The sequence below is a fragment of the Lepus europaeus genome, chromosome 11 (genome assembly GCF_033115175.1).
Source record: "Lepus europaeus isolate LE1 chromosome 11, mLepTim1.pri, whole genome shotgun sequence".
Lineage (NCBI taxonomy): Eukaryota > Metazoa > Chordata > Mammalia > Lagomorpha > Leporidae > Lepus > Lepus europaeus.
In genome coordinates, this window is record NC_084837.1 from 69,943,628 (window position 1) to 69,966,079 (window position 22,452).

Sequence of the window (22,452 nt, forward strand, 5' to 3'; positions counted from 1 at the left end):
GAGGTAGGATATTACTGAGAGCATCAAAAGATTCAGTCTCTGTTAAGTCCCCACTGGCCGGATCATCTTGATCATTGTTTTGACTTGATGGAGTTTTGACTCCAGTACATGACCATTTTTGTGATAATCCATTCTCATTGCCTTAAAAACCAATACTCAAGTAAAAAGGAAAAAAAAAATCTAAAAAACAAAAAGATTCAGCCTCTAGTACCTCATTCCCCTATCTGCCCTTTACCTCCCTCTACTTTCCCTTCTCTTGGGACATGGCCTGAAAGATCATGGATTCTCTTTGCCAAATACCCTTCTAATTATCCTTAAGACAGCTTGCCATCAACAATCATAGAGCATTCTTCTCATGTAGGGGACATATCAAATAACTCAGAAAAACATTGTAAATGGAGCCAGGGTGAGTTAAGTGGCTATGACTACTCCACTCTAAACTTCTCCCTTAATTCTGGGTCAACCTCCATTGAAACAAGTATTATAGGGGAGAAAAACTGTATCTCTCTACCCATCTTAGGTTAAGGACCTATAAATTAGACAACAGTCAGATTACTGAGAGAAGGGCAAACAGAAGTTAACTGACATTTGCATCCTTGCATACACAGGAGAGCACTCAAAGCAGTGGTTAGAACATCAAACTGCAGAGAAATGGTAAGACAAAGGAAAAGGACTTTGAGTTTCCAGGGTGGCAAATTGTAGGAAGTTAAATAAATGAAGAAGCTCGGCCTAGCTAGTGAGGTTGCGCAGATTCCTGTGGTTCCTCCTTCAGGGAGAGAAGGGGCACACATTTATAAATTTGTGTCTTGCATTTAAGCAAATAGGAAGGAGTCAGAGAGCTTTTGCTGTATCTGCTTTTCAGTTGCTTCCAGCTCAAAATAATCCTATGCCAAAGGGCTATAGTATGGCAAATTCTGCTACCCTTCAAGGTCCTCTGGAAATGTTTCTTGAAGTTGAAACTAGCCATGCCTTCCTCTGATTTCTGACTTCTATTGCTTTCTACCTGTCATCTGAATCAATATCCTTCTGAATACTGTCCATGAAGGAAGATTTTTTTTTTCATTTCCTTTTATTAGGTCCTCACACTATCTACCAAACAACTGGATATATAGTAGGCTTTTAATAAATACTTTTTATGACTATTATTGATTTGTTCAAGAAGCAGTATAATTGATTATGTAATGTGTTTCTTGCACTGTGCTTTTTTTTTTTTTTCTGACTTCATTGCCATTTTTTACACAGAAGTAAGTAATTTGCCAGAGGTCGCATAGCCAATGAGTAAATATAGTTCAATTTGATATTTTCCACTTTACCTATCTGCTGGATGAGCAATTCGCTACACTATATGTAATATCCCACCCCTATATAACCAAATCCACATAAAGACAGTTACCTAGAAGGTTTAACATTTAATCGCTAGTTCTATTAATAGTTTGAAATTGTATAGACCAATTACTATACTTATAGGTGTCTAGAACTTCATCAAATCTGGTCTTCACATTCATTATCTTTTTAAAAAAGATTTTATTTATTTGAGATGTAGAGTTACAGACAGTGAGAAGGAGAGACAGAGAGAAAGGTCTTCCATCCACTGGTTCAATCCCCAAATGGCCACAGTGATCGGAGCTGCACTGATCCAAAGCCAGGAGCCAGGAGCTTCTTCTGGGTCTCCCACGCAAGTGCAGGGGCTCAGGTACTTCACGTACTTGGGCCATCTTCTACTGGTTTCCCAAGCCATAGCGGAGAGCTGGATGGGAAGAGGAGCAGCTGGGACTAGAACCGGCACCCATATGGATGCTGGCACCGCATGCGGAGGATTAACCTACTGTGCCATAGTGCTGGCCCCCACATTCATTATATTTTGACCATCCACAACCCTTCAATTGTGTGCAACTCAACACTGTAACTTTTAGGTCTTCAGCTTCTTGGAATCTAAGCTACTACAGGCAGAAAACTTCAAAGCTGAGCATTTACTCTAGTGATTTCCTGGCCAACTTGTTAAACTCTAATATTGTTCTTTAATGATTACCCTTGCTGGCTTTTATGTAAATAATCCAAAGGATTGTTCACCATTTAATTGCCTTTATTTTTCCTCTTTCAACTGAGGTCTTGGTGTGATTATCATCGGCTTAGCCGTGACAGTGACTGGTATCACTGGTTTATCCACCTCTGCTATTGCCACAAATGGATATGTCAGAGGAGGTAATTAAACTTGTGACCTGCAACATCATTTGTAAGGTAAAGGCAACACAGGCTCAAATAGTTCACCACTGACCTTTCTGGAGTGTTTCAAAGGTAATGCAAGTTGGTTCCTTTTCTCCCCAGGCAAAGGGATGCAAGAAAAATGGAGAAGGATTTAACCTTTGTCAAACCCCCAACTTTCTCATTCAGGTTCCTCTTAAGCAAGAGAGAAGGTCAAATGTCATGTTTTCTCTTTTCACAGCCAGGGTAGTTTCTCTCCCAGGACACAAGCATAAGTCAACTTTTCCTTTCCAGGACTGCATTTTCGATTGTGTTTACTTTTGGAAACCATCCTTCATCGTAATGAGCAGTTCTCTGACCTAATCTTTATGCCAGTCATATCAGTTTCTCCTTAGTACAAAGACACCCCGTTGGGCCCAAGTCATGGATCTGAAAACCTAAATTAAAGGCAGTACAGCCTGAAACACTGGGGAAACCAAGGAAGAAAAGTAAAATGTAATATCTTCTATCTTTCATTGCTAACAGGTCTTGGAGTTGTCATAATTCTTCTTTCCACCATGGTAACTTCTATTACTGGGTTGTCAACTTCTGCAATAGCAACTAACGGGTTTGTTCGTGGAGGTAAAATCTCTAAGATATCTAATGCCCTCATCACTTGCTACGGGTAGGCAAACATTTTTATAATTCTTTTTGATGGGAAGAAGTCACCCAGCATTCATGAAGTCTGGTTAACCATTTGGAGGAGCTGGATGTAGAAGGTAACCTAAGGCATCGTGAGTACAGTCCAGGTCTCCTCTGGTCACCTCTGGTCACCTTTCTAACAGAACTCTTTGGTACATTGCAGGCAGGTCATGGTTTACACACGCACAAACTCCTTGGTAAACATCTTCTTTTTCAGGACAGTCTGCACATTTGCTGGTGTTTCTTGGAAAATGATTCTTGGACATGGCTTCAGTTTTAAAGTTCAGTACATTTCAGGGGCTTCCTAGACCTTCATGGAATGGACTCTTTCAGAACATTTCAGGTTTTCGCGGGGATACTGATCCTTCTATGACAAGATTGAGGGAGCTGCCTCCTGATGTTCTGGTGACTTCTTTCAGTATTGGAGCCAAACACTTCTCTTGGGGCATTTTGCAGGTCTTGGAATTATCGTCATTGGCCTGAGTGTGGTAGTGACAACACTCACAGGTATTTCTATGTCTGCTATTTGCACAAATGGAGTAGTAAGAGGAGGTAAGCATATTAATTTACTTATAACTACATGCTTTGGTGATGCAGTAATGTCCAGAGTTGGCTTAATAATGGAAGTAAAATTTGAATATTGCAAATTAGTCCCCCAAAATCCTAAAGCAAAACAAAATAGCTGAAAATGCAAACAGTAAGGCAAAATTCTTGTGAATTAAAATTAGATCTCCAGAAAAACTTTCTTTGACCAATTTTCTGTGGCAAACCATGGTTATAAAGTAGTTTCGATCTATGGTTTCTTTGCACCCTGGGTGAATCCTGGGGACTGTCTCCCAGGTCCCCTCAGCATGGGTCTTCTCTAGCCCCCTCACCCACCAGCTGGTGATTTCCACTTGGTAAACCACTCCTACACACAGACTTAAGGGCTCACCCCAAACTCAATGAGCTGAATGGCCATCAGACATGGGAAGAGTATTTAAAAGGCAATAAACAACAAATAATGCAGAGTCAATTTCAAACCATCCAAAAAGAGACAGGCCTTGGCTGGAAATGAAGCAGATTAAATTGAAAATTGTTCTCCTAATTTCTTTTCTTCCTCCTCCCATTCCCCTTCTCAGAGATTTTTAGAGATCTCTCCTTGTGTACCTTTTGCAGGAATCCCTATTCAGAGTCTTCTAAACACCATGCTACACACCACATACAATCGCTCCCAACTTTTGCCTATGTCATTCTAGATAAGCAGCTGGATAATTTGTTTAATATAATCAGGATAAAGGAAATAATGGGATTTGCTCCATTCATAAAACAGATTTTTAGCAAGGACTTTGACCCCTTAACCCAAAGGGTTTGCTATAGTGAAAGAAATTCCTTTTCATTAAAAGGAAATGTGTTTTGAGTTGACGTGTGTTTGTTCAATGTCATTCCCATGCCAACTCTGTTCACTTCAGAGACTAGCTCAATATAAGAAATCATAAACACTGTAGGCTGTTGACCAGTCCAGTTCAGTCTTTCATATGCACAGACATATACAACCATCTACAGAACTACATCTTTTTTTTTTTTTTTTTTTTTGTGGACAGGCAGAGTGGACAGTGAGAGAGAGAGACAGAGAGAAAGGTCTTCCTTTTGCCGTTGGTTCACCCTCCAATGGCCGCCGCGGCCAGCGCATCTCGCTGATCCGATGGCAGGAGCCAGGTGCTTCTCATGGTCTCCCATGGGGTGCAGGCCCAAGGACTTGGGCCATCCTCCACTGCACTCCTGGGCCACAGCAGAGAGCTGGCCTGGAAGAGGGGCAACCGGGACAGAATCCAGCGCCCCAACCAGGACTAGAACCCGGTGTGCCGGCGCCGCAAGGTGGAGGATTAGCCTGTTGAGCCACAGTGCCGGCCAGAACTACTTCTTCAATGTCCCAAGGAGAAACCACTGTTATAAGTCCTCCCTATCATTCTTCCCACTTGCTAAGTCCATGTACATCTGGATATTTGGCAACGATAATGCCTTCTTAACCTAAAAACATGGAAAACCACGTCTTATATTTAGAATAATACACAGCATTTTGGGACTGGCACTGTGGCATAGTAGGCTAAGCCTCCACCTGCAGTGCAGGCATCCCATATGGGTGCTGGTTCTAGTCTTGGCTGCTCCTCTTCCAATCCAGCTCTCTGCTATGGCTTGAGAAAGCAGTGGAAGATGACCCAAGTGTTTTGTCCTTCTTTGTGTTATCATCACAGTGGTACAGCTACAAGTTTGCTGCCATCTTCATGTACTTGTGTGGGGACTTGGAAGAAGCTTCTGGCTCCTGACTTCAGATTGGCTCAGCTCCGGTCATTGTGGCCATTTGGAGAGTGAACCAGCAGATGGAAGACCTTTGTCTCTGTCTCTCCCTCTCTCTATCTGCAACTCCCACCTCTTGAATAAATAAATATATAATCTTTAAAAAATATAGAGCATTCTACAGGCACCTTGCTTCACGCAGTATGCATATACATGTGCATACATACATACATATATATATGCGCAACAGAAGTGAATTAGAAAAACAAAGATAAACTTTACTCACTTCACTTTTTAAGAGATTTTATTTATTCATTTGAAAGTCAGAGTTACAGAGAGAGGAAGAGAGAAAGACACAGAGAGAGAGAGAGAGAGATCTGCTGGTTCATTCCCTAAATGGATGCAAAAGCCTGGACTGGGTCAGGCTGAAATTGGAAGCCTACAGGGGCCCAAAGACTTGGGCCATCTTCTGCTGCTTTCCCAGGCACATTAGCAGGGAGCTGGATCAGAAATGTAGCAGCTGAGACTCGAACTGGTGACCATATGGAATGTTGGCATTGCAGGTGGCAGATAAACCCATTATGCCACAGTGTTGGACTCTACCCACTTCATTTTCTACCAAGGCCTGTCCCTGGAAATTTTGGACATAATATTTTGCTTTAGTTGAATTATTAATTTGAATACTGCAGTGATTTTTTTTTAAAGACAAAGCATTTTTGGAGGTTTCTATCTTCTTATATGCAGCATTTTTTGACATTCCAGTCTCAATAAATTGGATTTTATTGAGGTATTTCCACTGCAGACTATGCAGAGTACATGAAATGGCTAAATTATTCACTAAGATGATGTGGGATTCCTATAATTATTAGGAAATTATCATATTTTTATTAGACTAGTTAACAGTTTGAATGTTATCAGATATTCAAAGTCATTTGATCACATAAACTAATACATTAGTATTTCCTCAATGTAAAGAATGTTCATTTCTGTTTCAGGTGGGGCCTATTATCTAATTTCAAGAAGCTTAGGGCCCGAGTTCGGTGGGTCAATAGGCTTGATCTTTGCTTTTGCCAATGCAGTGGCTGTTGCTATGTATGTGGTGGGATTTGCTGAGACTGTGGTAGATCTTCTTAAGGTAATTAAAAGCTTTTCTTTCCTTTGGCCAAGTAGGATAATTCTATCTTGTTTGCTGTTTTAGGGCACTAGGGCAATGTGATGGGGGAAAGCTAGATACAGTGAAAGGAGTTGCAGGGTTAGCATCAAAAGGTCTGGCTTTGAGACTCAGCTCTCACATTTATCATCTGAGATTCTTGGAGCCAGTCCCTCTATTCCTGGGGAACTTGTTTTCCAAATATATAAAATGGACTCAGAATATTATTGTATGTATTTCATAGAAAGTTGGTAAAGATCAAATGAACTAATGTATGTGAAAATGAAACATCAGATAAGCAATGGATGTTATTATTAGCAGTAAAACTATTTTTATGGCTATATATTTCCAAAGGTAAAGGAAACTCAAATACTGGAAAAATTCACTGCAGAAAACAAGTCATTCTCTAGTTTAGGTGCCCCCTTTAGAAGGGTGTATGTGCAATCACACTGATTAGCTCATAAACAAACTAACGTCTAGTCCTCCTCTCATAACACGTGGATTCACTAAATTGGTAAAAGTACCTCTACCTGAAATGTAGACAAATGAATGTATTATATACTTCATATAATATGTTATCTTTTAAGAGATGCATTATCAGGTCTCTGTAGTCTATTCTTATATTTAACAGCACTTAATTTTCCAATAGTCACTTTATTAACTACTCATTTTTATTATTCTAGGATTCCCCCTGACACACAAACATAACCATTCTTATGACACAAAACACAATAGGTATTTGCACACAAAATTTTACTGTGTGCTACAATAGCTTCAAAAGCTATAACTAGAATTAATCTCTAAAATTTCCAACTCCTGTCCATGGATCTCAAAGGCTTATTATCTTGGAAAAGTAAAATAGGGTTAGGTTCTTTATATTCTCAAATTTATGAGCACTTTATTTTTATGTTATCCAAGATGGCCCCAGGCAATAGTGTAGAGTATCTTTTCATTGTTAAATGCTAACATAAGACACATATGCAAAAAGCTATATATCTAAGTATGCCAGTGATTCTTTTTTTAGGAAAGTGATTCAATGATGGTGGATCCAACCAATGACATCCGGATAATAGGCTCCATCACAGTGGTGATTCTTCTAGGAATTTCAGTCGCTGGGATGGAATGGGAAGCAAAGGTGAATTTCTCCAAATGATTTTATCAACAACTGATGATCAGGTCCTCAACAAATTGCAGAGATAGGAAGAATCCCATATTTAAAAAATCACTATTATTATCTGCTACCATGAAAGGAGCAGCCAGGTGGAATACCAAGCTCACAAAGCACAAAGTCCCAAGCAGTTGGGACTCGCAGCTCCGATGTTTCAATTGCCCCCTGTGTTTTGTCCTTCTTTGTGCTATCATCACAGTGGTCCAGCTACAAGTTTGCTGTCATCTTCATGTACAGACTCCTTATGATCATAGCAACAGTCCACACTAGAAGCCTATGTCTCTTAGTCACAAACTGTGGTTTCCCTTTCAAGCTTCTGGGTGCTGAAGCCCAAAAGCAGTAAGTATGTTGGGAGACACTAAGAGAGACAGGAACAACCATTCCTCTCCGAAACTCAGAACTTCACCAGAAAACCCGAGCACAACATAGCCTTTATAAGCAGAAAAATATCTGGATTTAACCATGAGCAAAAATAGATAGCAAATTTCTGACTGATGAGTAACATGTCTTTTGCTTCCTTTTAATTCCCTACAGTAATTGGTACAATCAAAAAATGTTCCCCTGTACCTGAAGATGCAGTAACTAGTCCTCAAGTGGTCACTAGAAATAGGTTCATAAAGCCTCTGACCTATATAAGGCAGTAGGAAATGTTAGCATTAATTTGTGAATCATGCATTCACACATTAAACAAAAATTAAGTGCCTAACATGTTCTATGAGGCACTAGATATTCATCAAAACAGGCACAGTGTTAGCCCTGGTTCAGCATTTGATCTATAGATAGATGAATAATAAATAAATAAATAAATACAAAATGGTAAATTGTGAGAAGTACTACAAAGGAAATAAACATAACACTGAATACCTACTTTACAGATTATTCCCTGAAGCAAATAATATAGATCAGGGCTGGTCGGTGTAGTATTCAAAGCTATAGCTCTGCAGTTAGAGTGTCTGGATTTCAATCTAGTTAATACCTCTGTGACCTTGAGTAAATTACTTAACTTCTGCATGCCTCAGTTTTCTTATCTTTAAAATGGGAATAATAAAATTACCCACTAAGTAAAATTAAATCTGCATCTATTACATTGTGAGTCCTCAGTGAACATTAGCTGCTATTATTTAGATTAAGTGGTCAGGAAAAAACTCTTTCTTTCTCTCTCTCTCTCTCCTTCTCTCTCTTTCTCTCCCCCCCCTTTCAAGATTTGTTTAATTATTGGAAAAGAAGAGAGAAAGAGAGAGTGAGAGAAAAAGACAGAGATCTTCTATCCAGTGGTTCACTTCCCAGTCGACCACAACAGCCAGCCCTAGGCCAGGCGACATTGGGAGCCAGGAATTCCATCCAGGTCTCCCACAAGGGTGGCATGAACCAAAGTACTTGCGTCATCATTTGCTATCTCCCAGGTGCATTATCAGGAAGCTGGATGAGAAGTATTGAGTAGGGGCCAGTATTTTCAGCCGGTTAAGTTGTCACGTGCATGCTGGCATTCCATATCAGAGCATTGGTTTCAGCCCCAGCTGCTCTGTTTCTGTTACAGCTCTTTGCTAATACTTGGGTCCCTGCCACCCACTTTAGAGACCCAGATGGAATTCCAAGCTCTTAGTTTTGGCCTGGTAGTCATTTAGGGAATGAACCAGCAGATGGAAGATCTCTTTGTCTGTCTGTCTCTCCCTTTCTTTCATTCTACCTTTCAAATAAATAAAAATTATAAAATTTAAAAAATAAAACTTAAAGAAAGAAGTATGGAACAGCCAGAACTTGAACTGACATTACAATATGGGGTGCAGGTGTCTCGAGCAGTGGCTTACCACATGATACCACAACACCGCACATGCCCTCACAGAAAGACTCTCCAAGGAAGTAACAGACTTAAAAGAGGAGAAGAAATAGCTATGCAAAGAGTAGGGTAAAGCAGAATCCCAGTGGAGAGAGCAAAAAGCCCGTATGCTAAGCCAGTACACATCTCGAAATGTTGAGAGTCTGAAGGGAGCTCACTGGACTGGTCACTTTTGCAGACTGCTTGTGCCGAACACGCATTGGCAGCCTGACATCAAGTGGACTGGGCATCACATGAATTCTATGACTCTTTCTGTGTTCTTGTACTCCTTTTGTAGTTAGTACTGGAAAGAGGAATGTGTTTTGCCTGGATTATAACATAAGTCTATCAGTGTTAAAGCCTTCAGCTCCTTGCATATTACTAGGGCTAATACAGTAGCTGGCTACTTAGAATGTTCTTGGAATGTCACCATGAAGAGCCAAAGCACATTCTTCTGTTGAGCATGCACCTCAGGCAGTTAGGCTTATTAAGATGCCATTCTACAAGGGTGCATTTAGTACCTACTCTAGGTGGCAGAGTCTTAACTAGAAAATTAGACAGTCTTTCTGCAGTGGACACTTACAACATTTATTAGCATGTAAGCTTTAAACTAAATCTAATTTGATCTCCTTTTACTTTGCCATTGCAGGCTCAAGTGATTCTTCTGATCATTCTCCTCATTGCTATTGCAAACTTCTTCATTGGAACTGTCATTCCATCTAACAATGAGAAGAAATCCAGAGGTTTCTTTAATTATCAAGGTACATGTTACAAATTAGTTGCTTTTCAATATACGTTTCTCTATAGTTCCCTTTCATCACCATCCCCAGCACCAAAACCACAGTGATCAAACACCAGTGTGGTTCACGGAAGATCCAATGTGGATTTGAGACCCAGGATTGGGCCGGCGCCATGGCTCACTTGGCTAGTCCTCCGCCTGCAGCGCCGACACCCCGGAGTTCTAGTCCCAGTTGGGGCGCCGGATTCTGTCCCAGTTGCTCCTCTTCCAGTCCAGCTCTCTGCTGTGGCCGGGAAGTGCAGTGGAGGATGGCCCAGGTGCTTGGGCCCTGCATCTGCATGGGAGACCAGGAGAAGCACCTGGCTCCTGGCTTTGGATCAGAGCGGCGCGCAGTGCACTGGCTGCATTTGGGGAGTGAACCAACGGAAGAAAGACCTTTCTCTCTGTCTCTCTCTCACTGTCTAACTGCCTGCCAAAAAAAAAAAAAAAAAGAAGAGATCTAGGATCACCTAACATGTTTGAGTCTTACATTTTCCTGCTGAAGTGAGGGTGCTAATAATAACATCTTTGGGAATTTCGAGAACAAAATAAGATAGTGGCTATGAAAATGTTTTATAAACCTTAAAATGTTGGGCAAATTGTTTTTGCTATCTAGTAGTAGATACAGCACTTGCAAGGAAAGGGAACCCAACTCAAACTATTTGCTCAACAATTGCAGACCATCCAAGCCAAGCACGGTCATTTTTTTTTTTTCTTCTGGGCAGACTTTTTTTGCATCTTCTCTTGCTATTGCATTTCCTGGTCAAACATCACTGTCAGATTTCCATGTATAAATGATTGTTGGAGTAACTTAGCATAGCATCCTGTGATAACATCAATAGGCATGAAATTTGACTTTGCTCTCCAATTCTACTGCACCTACCCACTCTTTCTTACACAAAAATCTACTGCTCGGGTTTTTAAATTTTTCCTTCATTATTTGCTCAGCTTTCAGTACTTGTGTCCTTTTTCCTGTCTCCCCCTTTTTCTTGTCTCTTCTTCTTGGTAAAGATTGTCTTACTTGCTTCTCATGTCAACATCCTTTTCCTTTCTATTCTTTCCTCTCCTCCCTACTCCTACTGTATTTTTATGATGTTCCTAACTTTTGCACCTCAGATTCTTTTGTTCACATTTTCTTCTTCCCTTTCTTTCTCCTTTCTATTTTCCCTCTAGATTTTTTCCTTTGCATCTAAGTATTTGGGTGACAATCTGAGATACAGTATTATTTCATGAACGCAGCTTCTCACTAGAATATCCTCCCATATAGGAAAAATTTGTATAATGATCTAAGATCCAATCTGTGGGTATGAGGAGTGAAGAGATTCATATATTAGTAGCAAAATGGTAAAGTAGCTTCACCCACAAAATTACCCTATAACTTTTTTTTTAAAGAAAATAGTGTTTATTGTTTAAGGTTTTTATACATTTGAGAATGTATGTGGTGTTGTATGAGTTTTTGTGGTTTATTTGTGACTATGCTAGTATGGTCATAACAAAATTCTTCATCTCCTCCTCTTTCAAACTAAATTCACAGAGGTCAAGCAGCTGAGGTCTCTGTTGACACAAAAAAATCATTGATTTTTTTTTTTTTTTTTTGGAACTACATGCTAGGGGAGTGAATTTTTGACTTTTGGTAAATATTAACATAGTGTCCATCAGAAGTTCACCAGCATATCCAAGTTCATTCCATTTAGAATATAGGGATGATTTGTATTTAGAAATATAAAAGTCAAAGATATTTTATCTCTTACTGTAAACAATGTTTACATGATAATTTTGTCTTAATTGATATTGCAGCATCAATATTTGCAGAAAATTTTGGGCCAAGCTTCACGAAGGGTGAAGGCTTCTTCTCCGTATTTGCCATCTTCTTCCCAGCAGCCACTGGGATACTTGCTGGTGCCAATATCTCAGGAGATTTGGAGGTATGTTGTTTGTTTTCTCTGCTTTGTAGTCTTGGGAGGTGGTAGTGTACTTGATGGACAGCCTGGGGAGCTATGGAGATTAAATGTGACTACATTTCCTTACAGATTCAAAGCTATAAGATTTCTGTAAGGTTTTCTGACTGTTTCTTCTAATGCCAAAATTGGATTCCTATAACAGATAGTTCTTCCAATAGTCTTGAGTGATAATGGAACAGAATATATAGATATTGTGTCATTTTTACAACAAAATTAATATAATTAAGTAAAAAAATACCAGAACCACCTTTTTTCTTTAAAACTTATAATGAGGAGCCACTGCTGTGGTACAGAGGGGTAAGCCACAGCCTGCAATGCCAGCATCCCATATGAGTACTGGTATGAGTCCTGGCTGCTCCACTTCCAATCCTTCTCACTGCTAATGGCCTGGAAAAGCAGCTGAAGATGGCCCAAGTGCTTGGGCCCCTGCCAACCACATAGGAGACTCAAATGAAGTTCCTGGCTCCTGGCTTTGGCCTGGCCCAGCCCTGGCCATTGTAACCATTTGGGGAGTGAACCAGAGGGTGGAAGATCTCTGACCTTGTCTCTGTCTCTCCCTCTCTGTCTCTGTAACTCTACCTTTCAGATAAATAAATAAATCTTTAAAAAATGAATGAGAACATGAAACATTCATGAACAAGCAAGTAACAAAAAAAAATAAACCCAACTGCTTTAACATTACCCTTATACTATATTTTATGATATGTACCATTAAAAGCATCGTATTAGTTAGGATTTTGGTTTGAATGCTTTATAAAAGATCAGTAACAGGCCAGCGCCACGGCTCACTAGGCTAATCCTCCACCTTGGGGCGCTGGCACCCCGGGTTCTAGTCCCGGTTGGGGCGCCGGATTCTGTCCCAGTTGCCCCTCTTCCAGGCCAGCTCTCTGCTGTGGCCAGGGAGTGCAGTGGAGGATGGCCCAAGTGCTTGGGCCCTGCACCCCATGGGAGACCAGGAGAAGCACCTGGCTCCTGCCATCGGATCAGCGCAGTGCGCCGGCCGCAGCGCACTGGCCGCAGCGGCCATTGGAGGGTGAACCAACGGCAAAGGAAGACCTTTCTCTCTGTCTCTCTCTCTCTCTCTCTCACTGTCCATTCTGCCTGTCCAAAAAAACAAAAAAGAAAGAAAGAAAGAAAGAAAGAAAGAAAGAAAGAAAGAAAGAAAGAAAGAAAGAAAGGAAGGAAGGAAGGAAGGAAGGAAGGAAGAAATTGGAGTTCACTGCCCATCCAATGCTCCAAAAGGTAGCCCAGGAACTCAGATGACCTCTCCTCTTTTACTACTACCTTTGAGTTTGCCCTCATCTGCAAGGTCCAAGAAGAATGATCATTTCCAAGACAATATTCTAACTCATAGGAGGAGAATGAGAGAATAGAGAGCAAACAGTTGCTGGAACTTGAATGTACAGCTTCTATTGACATCTTACTAACCAGAATTTAGAATTATGACCACATCCAGTTTCCAGAGAGTTTGAGAAATGTAGTCCCTAATGGGACAGCTATGTGCCCAAATAAGATTTTAGGAGTCTGTCCAATCAAAAGGAAGGAAATGAGCAGAATAAATATAGGGGACAATAAGGACTTTGTACCACATACACAAAAAGTAGAAGACACAGTTTTTGCTTCAAAAATTTATAATCAACTTCAGAAGACAAAACAACTTTTCAAGAGTCATCAGAAGACTTGCATAAATTAACACCAAATGTGCTACCCTAGTGGGTTGTGAAATAGTTTTACAAACAATTGTTAGGTTAGTCAGAGATGATTTCCTAAAGGAAGTAACTTTTGAACCTGGACTTAGGTAAAGGCTAAATACGATTGGTGAGGAAATTCAAGGGTTTCCCAGGCTGAGAAGAAAATAAGAACACTCCAACATAAGAAAATCTTGAGAAGTCTCTTATGTTTCAACTGGAGACATCTTATATAGCTGGATAAAGGAGAGAGGAAACAACTTTGGCAGGATCTGAGTGAGAGGTACTTGGTTTAGCATGAAAATGGATCTTTTGCCTTTGGTTTTATTCATTGCTGTATCCTCAGAACAAGTAAGACATTGATAAATATTTATCAATATATAAAACCATTTGGATTTGTTATAGAAGGACCCACAGTGTCATAATAAATACTTTAGCAGAGACATGGGGTAAAAAAGATTATGCTGCAGTCAGAAAAGTTATGAAACTTCTTCAAAATGATTCAAGTAATATTGGTGCCTAATGAAACAGCTATGGATGTGGAACTTCCAGTTTGTCAGCTCTGTAAGACTATCAGAGGTCATTTACTAAGTATTTCTGTAAACTGTAGATACAAGTTTAAATGAAAAAATGTGCTTTGTAAAGACTCTTTAAAAACAAGTTTGTGCCGGCGCCGCGGCTTACTAGGCTAATCCTCCGCCTTGTGGCGCCGGCATACCAGGTTCTAGTCCCGGTGGGGGCACCGGATTCTGTCCCAGTTGCCCCTCTTCCAGGCCAGCTCTCTGCTGTGGCCAGGGAGTGCAGTGGAGGATGGCCCAAGTGCTTGGGCCCTGCACCCCATGGGAGACCAGGAGAAGCACCTGGCTCCTGCCATCGGATCAGCGCAGTGCGCCGGCCGCAACGCGCCGGCCCCAGCAGCCATTGGAGGGTGAACCAACGGCAAAAGGAAGACCTTTCTCTCTGTCTCTCTCTCTCTCACTGTCCACTCTGCCTGTCAAAAAAATAAAAAATAAAAATAAAAAAACAAGTTTGCATCCAGTGCCTAGTTGTCAGTTCCGCTTAGCTAGCATTTACTAAGTATTCATATCATGTACCAGAAAAAGCAAAGAATTTCATCTTTGTTGAAGGTGGAGACAGACTTACACTTTAGGAGTCAGAACAAACAAAAATAGAGCAATGTTCAAGGAAAAGAGAAACAAAAATTACTGTCCCACCCCAAAAATTAAGGGAAGACTTTCAGTGGAGGTGATACTCAATCCAGATTTCAAGGGTTGAATAAGAATTTGTCAATAGCACAAAGAGGAGAGGGATATTGCAACCGAAGGAATGGGTTATGAAAAAGCACAAAGAAAGATGTTGGTGGGAATTATTATATGTGCAGAATGCAATATATATAATATTTCCATCAATATATTGATAAACATATTTATAAAGAATTCTATATATCTCAAACATTCTTGGAATAAACAAAGAACTAAAGCATGTTATCCCTGTCAAAAAAAGGCAAGACTTAAAATCTCCTTCTGCAAAAAAAAAAGCAATAGCTTGATGTGGGATTTTTATGCTAATAAATAATTCTATTTATATTTATAAATCTATAATGAAAAATCTCCAATTTTGAATATATATGTAAAGAAAGTACAGAGAATAGTCTGTAATGGTTTTCAGGACATGTACAGTATGGTATTGTGATGAAATGTTGCATTCTTTTCATTTAAAAGTACAATTAAGCTTAAAGTTTAATATGTACACTATTGTGTAATTGTGTACTTTTAAATAGAACTCAGAGGCCCTTTAAACTGCACACAATAGACTTTGGATATTATCTCAAAACTAGCTAGAGACATTCAGAAGGTTAGATAAGTCAGTAACATGATCATACATGTGTTTCAGAAAAAGCTCGCTAGTAGCTTCTAAAGGATGGATTAGAGAGTGGGGGGATGGGGACAAGAAGCAGAAAGATTAGTTATACCATGTCACAGTAGTCTGACAAGAGATGACATGGGCCTGAATTAAGACCTACAGGAGAAAAGTATCAAAAGAGTTGTTTTTTATTAGAGTTAGGAGAAAAAAATGGAAAGAGTATGTTTTCAGTAAGGAAACATTGTGTATCACAATCAAGTACACAATTACAAAGTTATCCCCAAATGGTTCTTTATTACAACTAATGTATTCTGATATTTTCATATCAGTTCTACTATACTTTATTCTTTTTAAATTTTTTTTTATTCATTTATTTAAAAGGCAGAATTATAGAGAGACAGAGAGAGATTTTCCATCTGCTGGTTCACTCCCCAAATGGCCAGGGCTGGACTAGGCTAAAGCCAGGAGCCAGGAGCTTCTCCTCAGTCTCATGTGGGTGGTAGGGGACCCAACAGTAGGCCATTCTCCATTGCTTTCCCAGGCCATTAGCCGGGAACTGGATTGGAAGTAGAGCACCTAAGACTTAAACCAGCACCCATATGGGATGCTGGCACTGCAGGCAGTGGCTTTCCCGCTATGTTACAACACCAGCCCCTATATTATACTCTTCTAAAGCTGGTTGTAATCTACTGAATTGACTCCACGGTATAGCAGATGGGACGAGGGAAAGGAAGCTCAGATTTGGTCATTGTGTTGACATGACAGAAGGACATTAGAGTGGAGAGCTAGATTTATGGGTAGCTAGATTTATGAATCTGCAGATCTAGAAATGAAGAAAGTCAGAAATAGGAAGCCATAGCGTGGTTGAGCTCAATCAGGTATGTACATTGGAGCATTCTGGGAAACAAGGATTCAAATTATTAATGGTATAAAGGGAGATCATGAAGGGAGAAGAGAAAGAGCTAAATAAGAAGCAGGGCAAACCAAGAGATAGTGAGAATTTAAAAGTCCAAAGAGAATCATGCTTTGAGCAGGAGTAACACAGTCAAAAGCCAGAATGGTCATGCGTGTTAAGTACTAAGATAACAATATGTTGGGAAATGGCAAGGAGACTTCAGTATATGTAGATAATGTTTCTATTAGTGATACTATAAATAAAAGATAATGCAGTTCAGTTGGGTAAATATTTACTGTTTAAACACTACAGAACTATGCAGGATGCTGACCTCTGCTCATAGTCTCATAAGCCTTCTCAAGATGACACTTCAGGTTGCCAGTGACAGAAAACAAGAGCTGGCACAGGGGCTTCTACAAAGTCCCTGAACCTTCTAGTCACAAAGAACATAATAGTAGATTATCATAAATATGCATCTAGGAAAATATTTTTGGAAATATTCAAGTCTAACTGAGAGGGTTAAATTGTGATTTCAGAGCTGCAACATTAGGGTGGGGTTGACCTATTCAATAAGCAGCAAGATTGCTTATATTCTGTCCTTAGGAAAAACATGTTTAATGAAAAATATGGAAGAAGGTTGGATTTGGGAGTACTACTGAGGAATGGAAACCAACACTGAGAGTGAAAACCAAGAGTTTTGTCAAAGTCATGAGCCCTGTTTAACGATAGCTAGATAAGACAATGTGACTACAAGATCATACATTAATATAATTTATATGTTAATGTGTTAGGGTCAATTAGATTCTCATGTAATATCTATGTGGTAATTCTAGAGTTTGTAGTAGATAACTGTAAATAAAAAGAAAAAATTTTAAAGATTTTGGGTTTTATGTGCAAGACTACCTTCTGTATTCACACTTCTTATCCTTATTTTTTCTTCCTAAGTCAGTTCTTCACATCTCACTTATATATCAAGAAACTCTTAATCTCCAAAATAAATGTCAAAATGTAATATGAACTGGAGAGACTGAGGGGAGCCCATTTCAGCCAGAATTCCTCCTTCCTTTCCTATACTGCTCACATCACACCAGCTACATTGACTTTTGGAGAGAACTGTTTGGAAGGAAGACATTGGATATTCGTATATCAGAACAAGCCCTGTGTGCAGTTATTCCCAGAAAGGTGGGGAGGAAATAATAATCACAGAATAGTTCCATAGTGCTGGCCTACTCCAATATGGAGCCATATTCACTTGGGGTTCAGTTATGACTTCCAGCCATTAAGTTGAGTTTTCATCCTCCATGACTTTTTGATGAACTTGATAAGCATATGTAAGATTCTTAATCTCAAACTTTCTTTGACTGTATTGATTGCTTATTTGTATTGATAAGTCTCATGTCCTCTGGTGAGGAGTCTAATGCCTACTGAGATTGTGATTCCCTCAATTGCATATATATTGACAACAGACACTGTATGTGTAAGCAACACATACGTCAAAACCTCTACTTAATAATCCCTGTTAAATTGAATTGAATATAATTCAATATGCTCTTTGGAAATTGATTTTATATGATTTAGCATCTGAAATAGGATATAAAATGGTAAATTTAATATAATGTGAACCCAACTCAGCAAACATATGCATTTAATAGCAAGAGAAAAGCCCATCTTTTGGGGGTAAGCTTGAATTTGCCTCTTTCTTTATGTCTGCTTATGAAAATTAAGTATCTCCCACTGCAGTTATTCCTGAACTAGATTCCAAATGGGGAATTTGAGGGACTAGAGAATTTAGTAGATTATCTTTCTGCTCAGTCAGAAATAATTCCTTTAAAAGCAAGCCTAAATGCAACACAACACAAATACACAGAGAGAGAGAGAGATCATCCACATGCCAGATATTGGAATGTTTCTCCCCAACACTTCAAGATCTGATCCATCTACTGGAATTCCCAGAAGATAAGGGATGGGAGAAGTCTTGCTGAGTGAATTACCTGGTATAGGTTTTACAGATTCCTTTATTCACTCTGAACACCTTGTATTTATCCAAAAAGAACTTGAGCTTACCATTTTGCTATTGACTTGATCTTTTCTATAGAACTTGCCACACGAAGAGTAGCCTAAACGTTAGAAAATACAAAAATAATTCAAAGTGTTACTTTTCTTGTTGTTGCTTATGGAACCTATATTGCTAATCCTGCCTTCACATTATCTTTTAAAGGACCCTCAAGATGCCATCCCCAGAGGAACTATGCTGGCCATTTTCATTACCACTGTTGCCTACATAGGTGTTGCTATTTGTGTAGGTAAGTAGTATGTTTCTGGTGTCAGAATGTCAGAATAGCAAGGAATCCAGTCGCTCTTCATATATAGTGGGCTTTCAGTGAATAACAAATAGAACATTTTTTAAAGACATTTTTAATTCCCTTCTTGGTACCTTAATAGTTTGGATGCTTTAGGGATTTGAATGCAATTAAGCTATAATGCAAGTATCTCTGGTTCAGGGCTACACTAAAACTAATCAGAATGCTAATTCTGCCAGAATGCAAACAGGGTCCCATTTTGCTACCCTAGATGATAATCCCACTGGTAAGGTAGCTATCATTTCCAGAGCCCAACTTCCCTGTCCTAGGAGACAGGTGAATAGCAGTCAGAAAAGAAACAAAAATCTAAACCAAACTGAACTAGAAAACAAGACAAAGAAACAGCCTTAACAAGGTAGGAAAGACATAGAATTTATGACTGTATTTCATCCTTGCATTGATGTTCCTCTTATGGAAATGTCACTGTCACTAACTGGCAGGAAATCAGAACAAGTTCCAGCTGCTGGCTGTGTGGGCAGCCAGCCCCCACACTGCTCAGTGAACAGAAAATATGTGTATTCTCCTGCTGTGCCTGAGGCTGACTTTGGTTCCACCTGTGGCCTATCTCATATTTATAGTAGGAGAGAAAGAAATCTGGTTTCCTTCTTTTCTGTGCACAATAGGGAATACAGCAATAGTTTAGACCACTATGGAAGCCTGGATGACCATTTTAACAAGGGTACATCCCAGTCATTTTTGCTCATTGTGAGGGGAATAGGGAAAGTACTTAGATTCTTACCTGTCTCACTGACTCTTTTTTTTTTTAACAGTACAAATTCTACTTTTTAATCTAGAAAAGAATTTTACCATGAAATAAAAGATTATTAATGTGTTCTAAGTCATAGATATAGGACTTTGAAGGTACTAAAAAAAGAGACTTGTATTTTCTTATCTCAAATTATACCCATATAGGACTTTTCTTAGACATATTAACTTTAAAAATTGACAATAGAAATAGCTAAATTAGTAAGTAAAAAGTTAATTAATTCTATACTAAGAGGAAACAAGGCAACATTTTGCTCTCATTTTTAATAAAATGTTTTAAAATCATACACAAAGTAGTTTCCTTGCTTTGTATATTATAACATAGTTAATGTACACACTAATTCTTTTTACTTAATGAGTAGAAATTTCATAATTACAACTTTAGAAATATAGTGATTCTTCCCACCATACTCACCCTCCTGGCCCCCACTCCCACCCTACCACCTCCTTCATCTCCCATTCCCAGTCTCATTCTCTATTGAGGTTCATTTTTAATTAACTTTATACACAGAAGACCAACTCTGTACTAAGTAAAGATTTCAACAACTTGCACACACACACACACACGGATTGTTTGAGAACAAGTTTTACAATTAGTTATCATAATACAGCTCATTGAGGATAGAGGTCCTGCATGGGAAGCAAGTGCACAGTGACTCCTGTTGCTCATTTAATAATTAACACTCTTATATATGATGTCAGTGATCACCCAAGGTCTTGACATGAACTTCAAGGCTACTGAAGCCTTTTGAACCCACAGTCTCCATCAATATTTAGACAAGGGCATAAGCAGCATGGAAATTTTCTCCTCCCCTTGGATAAAAGTACATCCTTCTTTTATGGCCACTTTTTTCCACTGGGATGTCACGCACAGAGGTCCTTCATGTAGGAAATTTTTTTGCCACAGTGTCTTACCATTCTATACCTGAAATGCTCTCAAGTGCTTTTCAGCCAGATCAGAATGCCTTAACGGCTGATTCTGAGGTCAGGGTGCTATTCAGAGCGATTGTCATTCTATGAGTCTGCTATATGGACTGCTTCTAATGTTGGAGCATTCTCTCATTTTTAATTCTATCTATTATTACCAGACACTTGATCATATTTATATGATCCCTTTAACACTGAATCCTATCTATATGGTCACTTTAACACTTAATTTTATCACTTTAACGCTTAAGATGGCATTTTTACCTCCCAGCTCAATAGGACTTGAGGTCCTATGGCAAGTTTTTAAACTGTACCTTTAGAAGTAAGTGCATAGGAATGTATGAAGAACTACACAGCTTTACAGTTACAAACTTCTTCCTTTCTCTATTCCCACTCTTATTTTTTACTGAGAACTATTTTCAATTGACTTTATACACATATGATTAAGTCTATGTTAAGTAAAGGGTTCAACAAATAGTATTAAGGAGGAAAAAAATACTGTTCCTCAACAGTTAAGATAACGGCTGTTCAAAGTCTTTGCTTCTCAAAGTATCAATTTTACTTCTAAAGATTTCCTTTTAGGTGCCCATTAGTTATCACAGATCAGAGAGAACATATGGTATTTGTCCCTTTGCGATGGGCTTATTTCACTACAAAGTTTTCCAGATTAATCCATTTTGTTGCAAATGACAGGATTTCATTCTTTTTACCACTGTGTAGTATTCCATGGTATACATATCTCATAATTTCTTTATCTAGTCTTTAGTTGATGGACATTTAGGTTGATTCCAAGTCTTAGCTATTGTGAATTGAGATGCAATAAACATGGGGGTGCAGATAATTCTTTCATATGCTGATTTCATTTCCCTTGGGTAAATTCCCAGGAGTGGGATGGCTGGGTCATATGGTATAGGTCTATATTCAGATTCCTGAGGTATCTCCAAACTGTCTTCCATAGTGGTTTTACCAGTTTACATTCCCACCAACAGTGTATTAGGGTACCTTTTCCCCCACATCCTTGCCAGCATTTGTTGTTTGTTGATTTCTGAATGAGAGTCATTCTGACTGCAGTGTGGTAAAAATTCACTGAAGTTTTGATTTACATTTCCCTGATGGCTAGTGAGCCTGAACATTTTTCATGTGTCTGTTGGGCATTTGGATTTTCTCTTTGGAAAAATGTCTGTTTAAGTCCTTTGTTCATTTCTTAACTGGAATGTTTGTTTTGTTATTGTGGAGTTTCTTGATTAATCTTTCTATATTCTGGTTATTAATCCTTTATCAGTTACATAGTTTGCAAATAATTTCTCCCATTCTATCAGTTGCATCTTCACTTTCCTGACTGTTTCTTTTACAGTACAGAAGCTTCTCAATTTTATGTAATCCCATTTGTTAATTTTGGCTTTGATTGCCTGTGCCTCTGGGGTTTTTTCCAAGAACTCTTTAATTGTGCCAATATCTTGCAGGGTTTCCCCTATGTTCTCTAATAATTTGATGGTATCTGGTCATAGATTTAGGTCTTTAATCCATTTTGAATGGATTTTTGTATAAGGTGTAAGATAGGGTTCCTACTTCTTACTTCTGTATGTGGAGATCCAGTTTTCCCAGCACCATTTGTTGAAGAGACTGTCTTTGCTTCAGGGATTGATTTTAGCTCCTATATCAAAGTTGGTTATAGATGTGTGATTGATTTCTGGCATTTCTATCTGATCCATTGGTCTATCCATCTGTTTTTGTACCAGTAACGGGCTATTTTGATTATAACTGATTGTAGTATGTCTTAAAACCTGGTATTGTGATGCCTCTGGCTTTGTTTTTGTTGTATAAAATTGCTCTAGCTATTTGAGGTTTTCTGTGTTTCCATATGAATTTCAGCATCATTTTTTCTAGATCTACAAAGAATGTCTTTGGCATTTGATTGGTA

General features: G+C 39.0%; 1 protein-coding gene and 1 long non-coding RNA gene across 8 annotated transcripts in view; one reads left to right on the forward strand and one right to left on the reverse strand.

The window, feature by feature from the left end:
• Window positions 1–22,452, reverse strand: part of LOC133770147 (uncharacterized) — a 122,845-nt gene that overhangs the window by 17,804 nt on the left and 82,589 nt on the right. For 3 of the 5 annotated variants that reach the window (XR_009867312.1, XR_009867311.1, XR_009867315.1), the window contains 2 exons: window positions 18,544–18,596; window positions 6,977–7,422 (listed from right to left, as the gene is read on the reverse strand). This is a non-coding gene — a long non-coding RNA (uncharacterized LOC133770147). Of the gene's footprint in view, window positions 1–6,976; window positions 7,423–11,858; window positions 12,068–18,543; window positions 18,597–22,452 lie in introns of those variants that run through there. The other 2 variants (XR_009867313.1, XR_009867314.1) reach the window with 2 other exon arrangements.
• The window catches only part of SLC12A1 (solute carrier family 12 member 1), a 96,270-nt gene that overhangs the window by 15,845 nt on the left and 57,973 nt on the right, over window positions 1–22,452 (forward strand). The window contains exons 4-9 of one of the 3 annotated variants that reach the window (XM_062205856.1): window positions 2,107–2,202; window positions 6,156–6,295; window positions 7,335–7,445; window positions 9,944–10,055; window positions 11,870–11,997; window positions 18,698–18,782. In XM_062205856.1, the coding sequence (XP_062061840.1) occupies window positions 2,107–2,202; window positions 6,156–6,295; window positions 7,335–7,445; window positions 9,944–10,055; window positions 11,870–11,997; window positions 18,698–18,782 (672 nt within the window). Of the gene's footprint in view, window positions 1–2,106; window positions 2,203–2,727; window positions 2,824–3,339; window positions 3,436–6,155; window positions 6,296–7,334; window positions 7,446–9,943; window positions 10,056–11,869; window positions 11,998–18,697; window positions 18,783–22,452 lie in introns of all 3 variants that reach the window. The other 2 variants (XM_062205854.1, XM_062205855.1) reach the window with 2 other exon arrangements.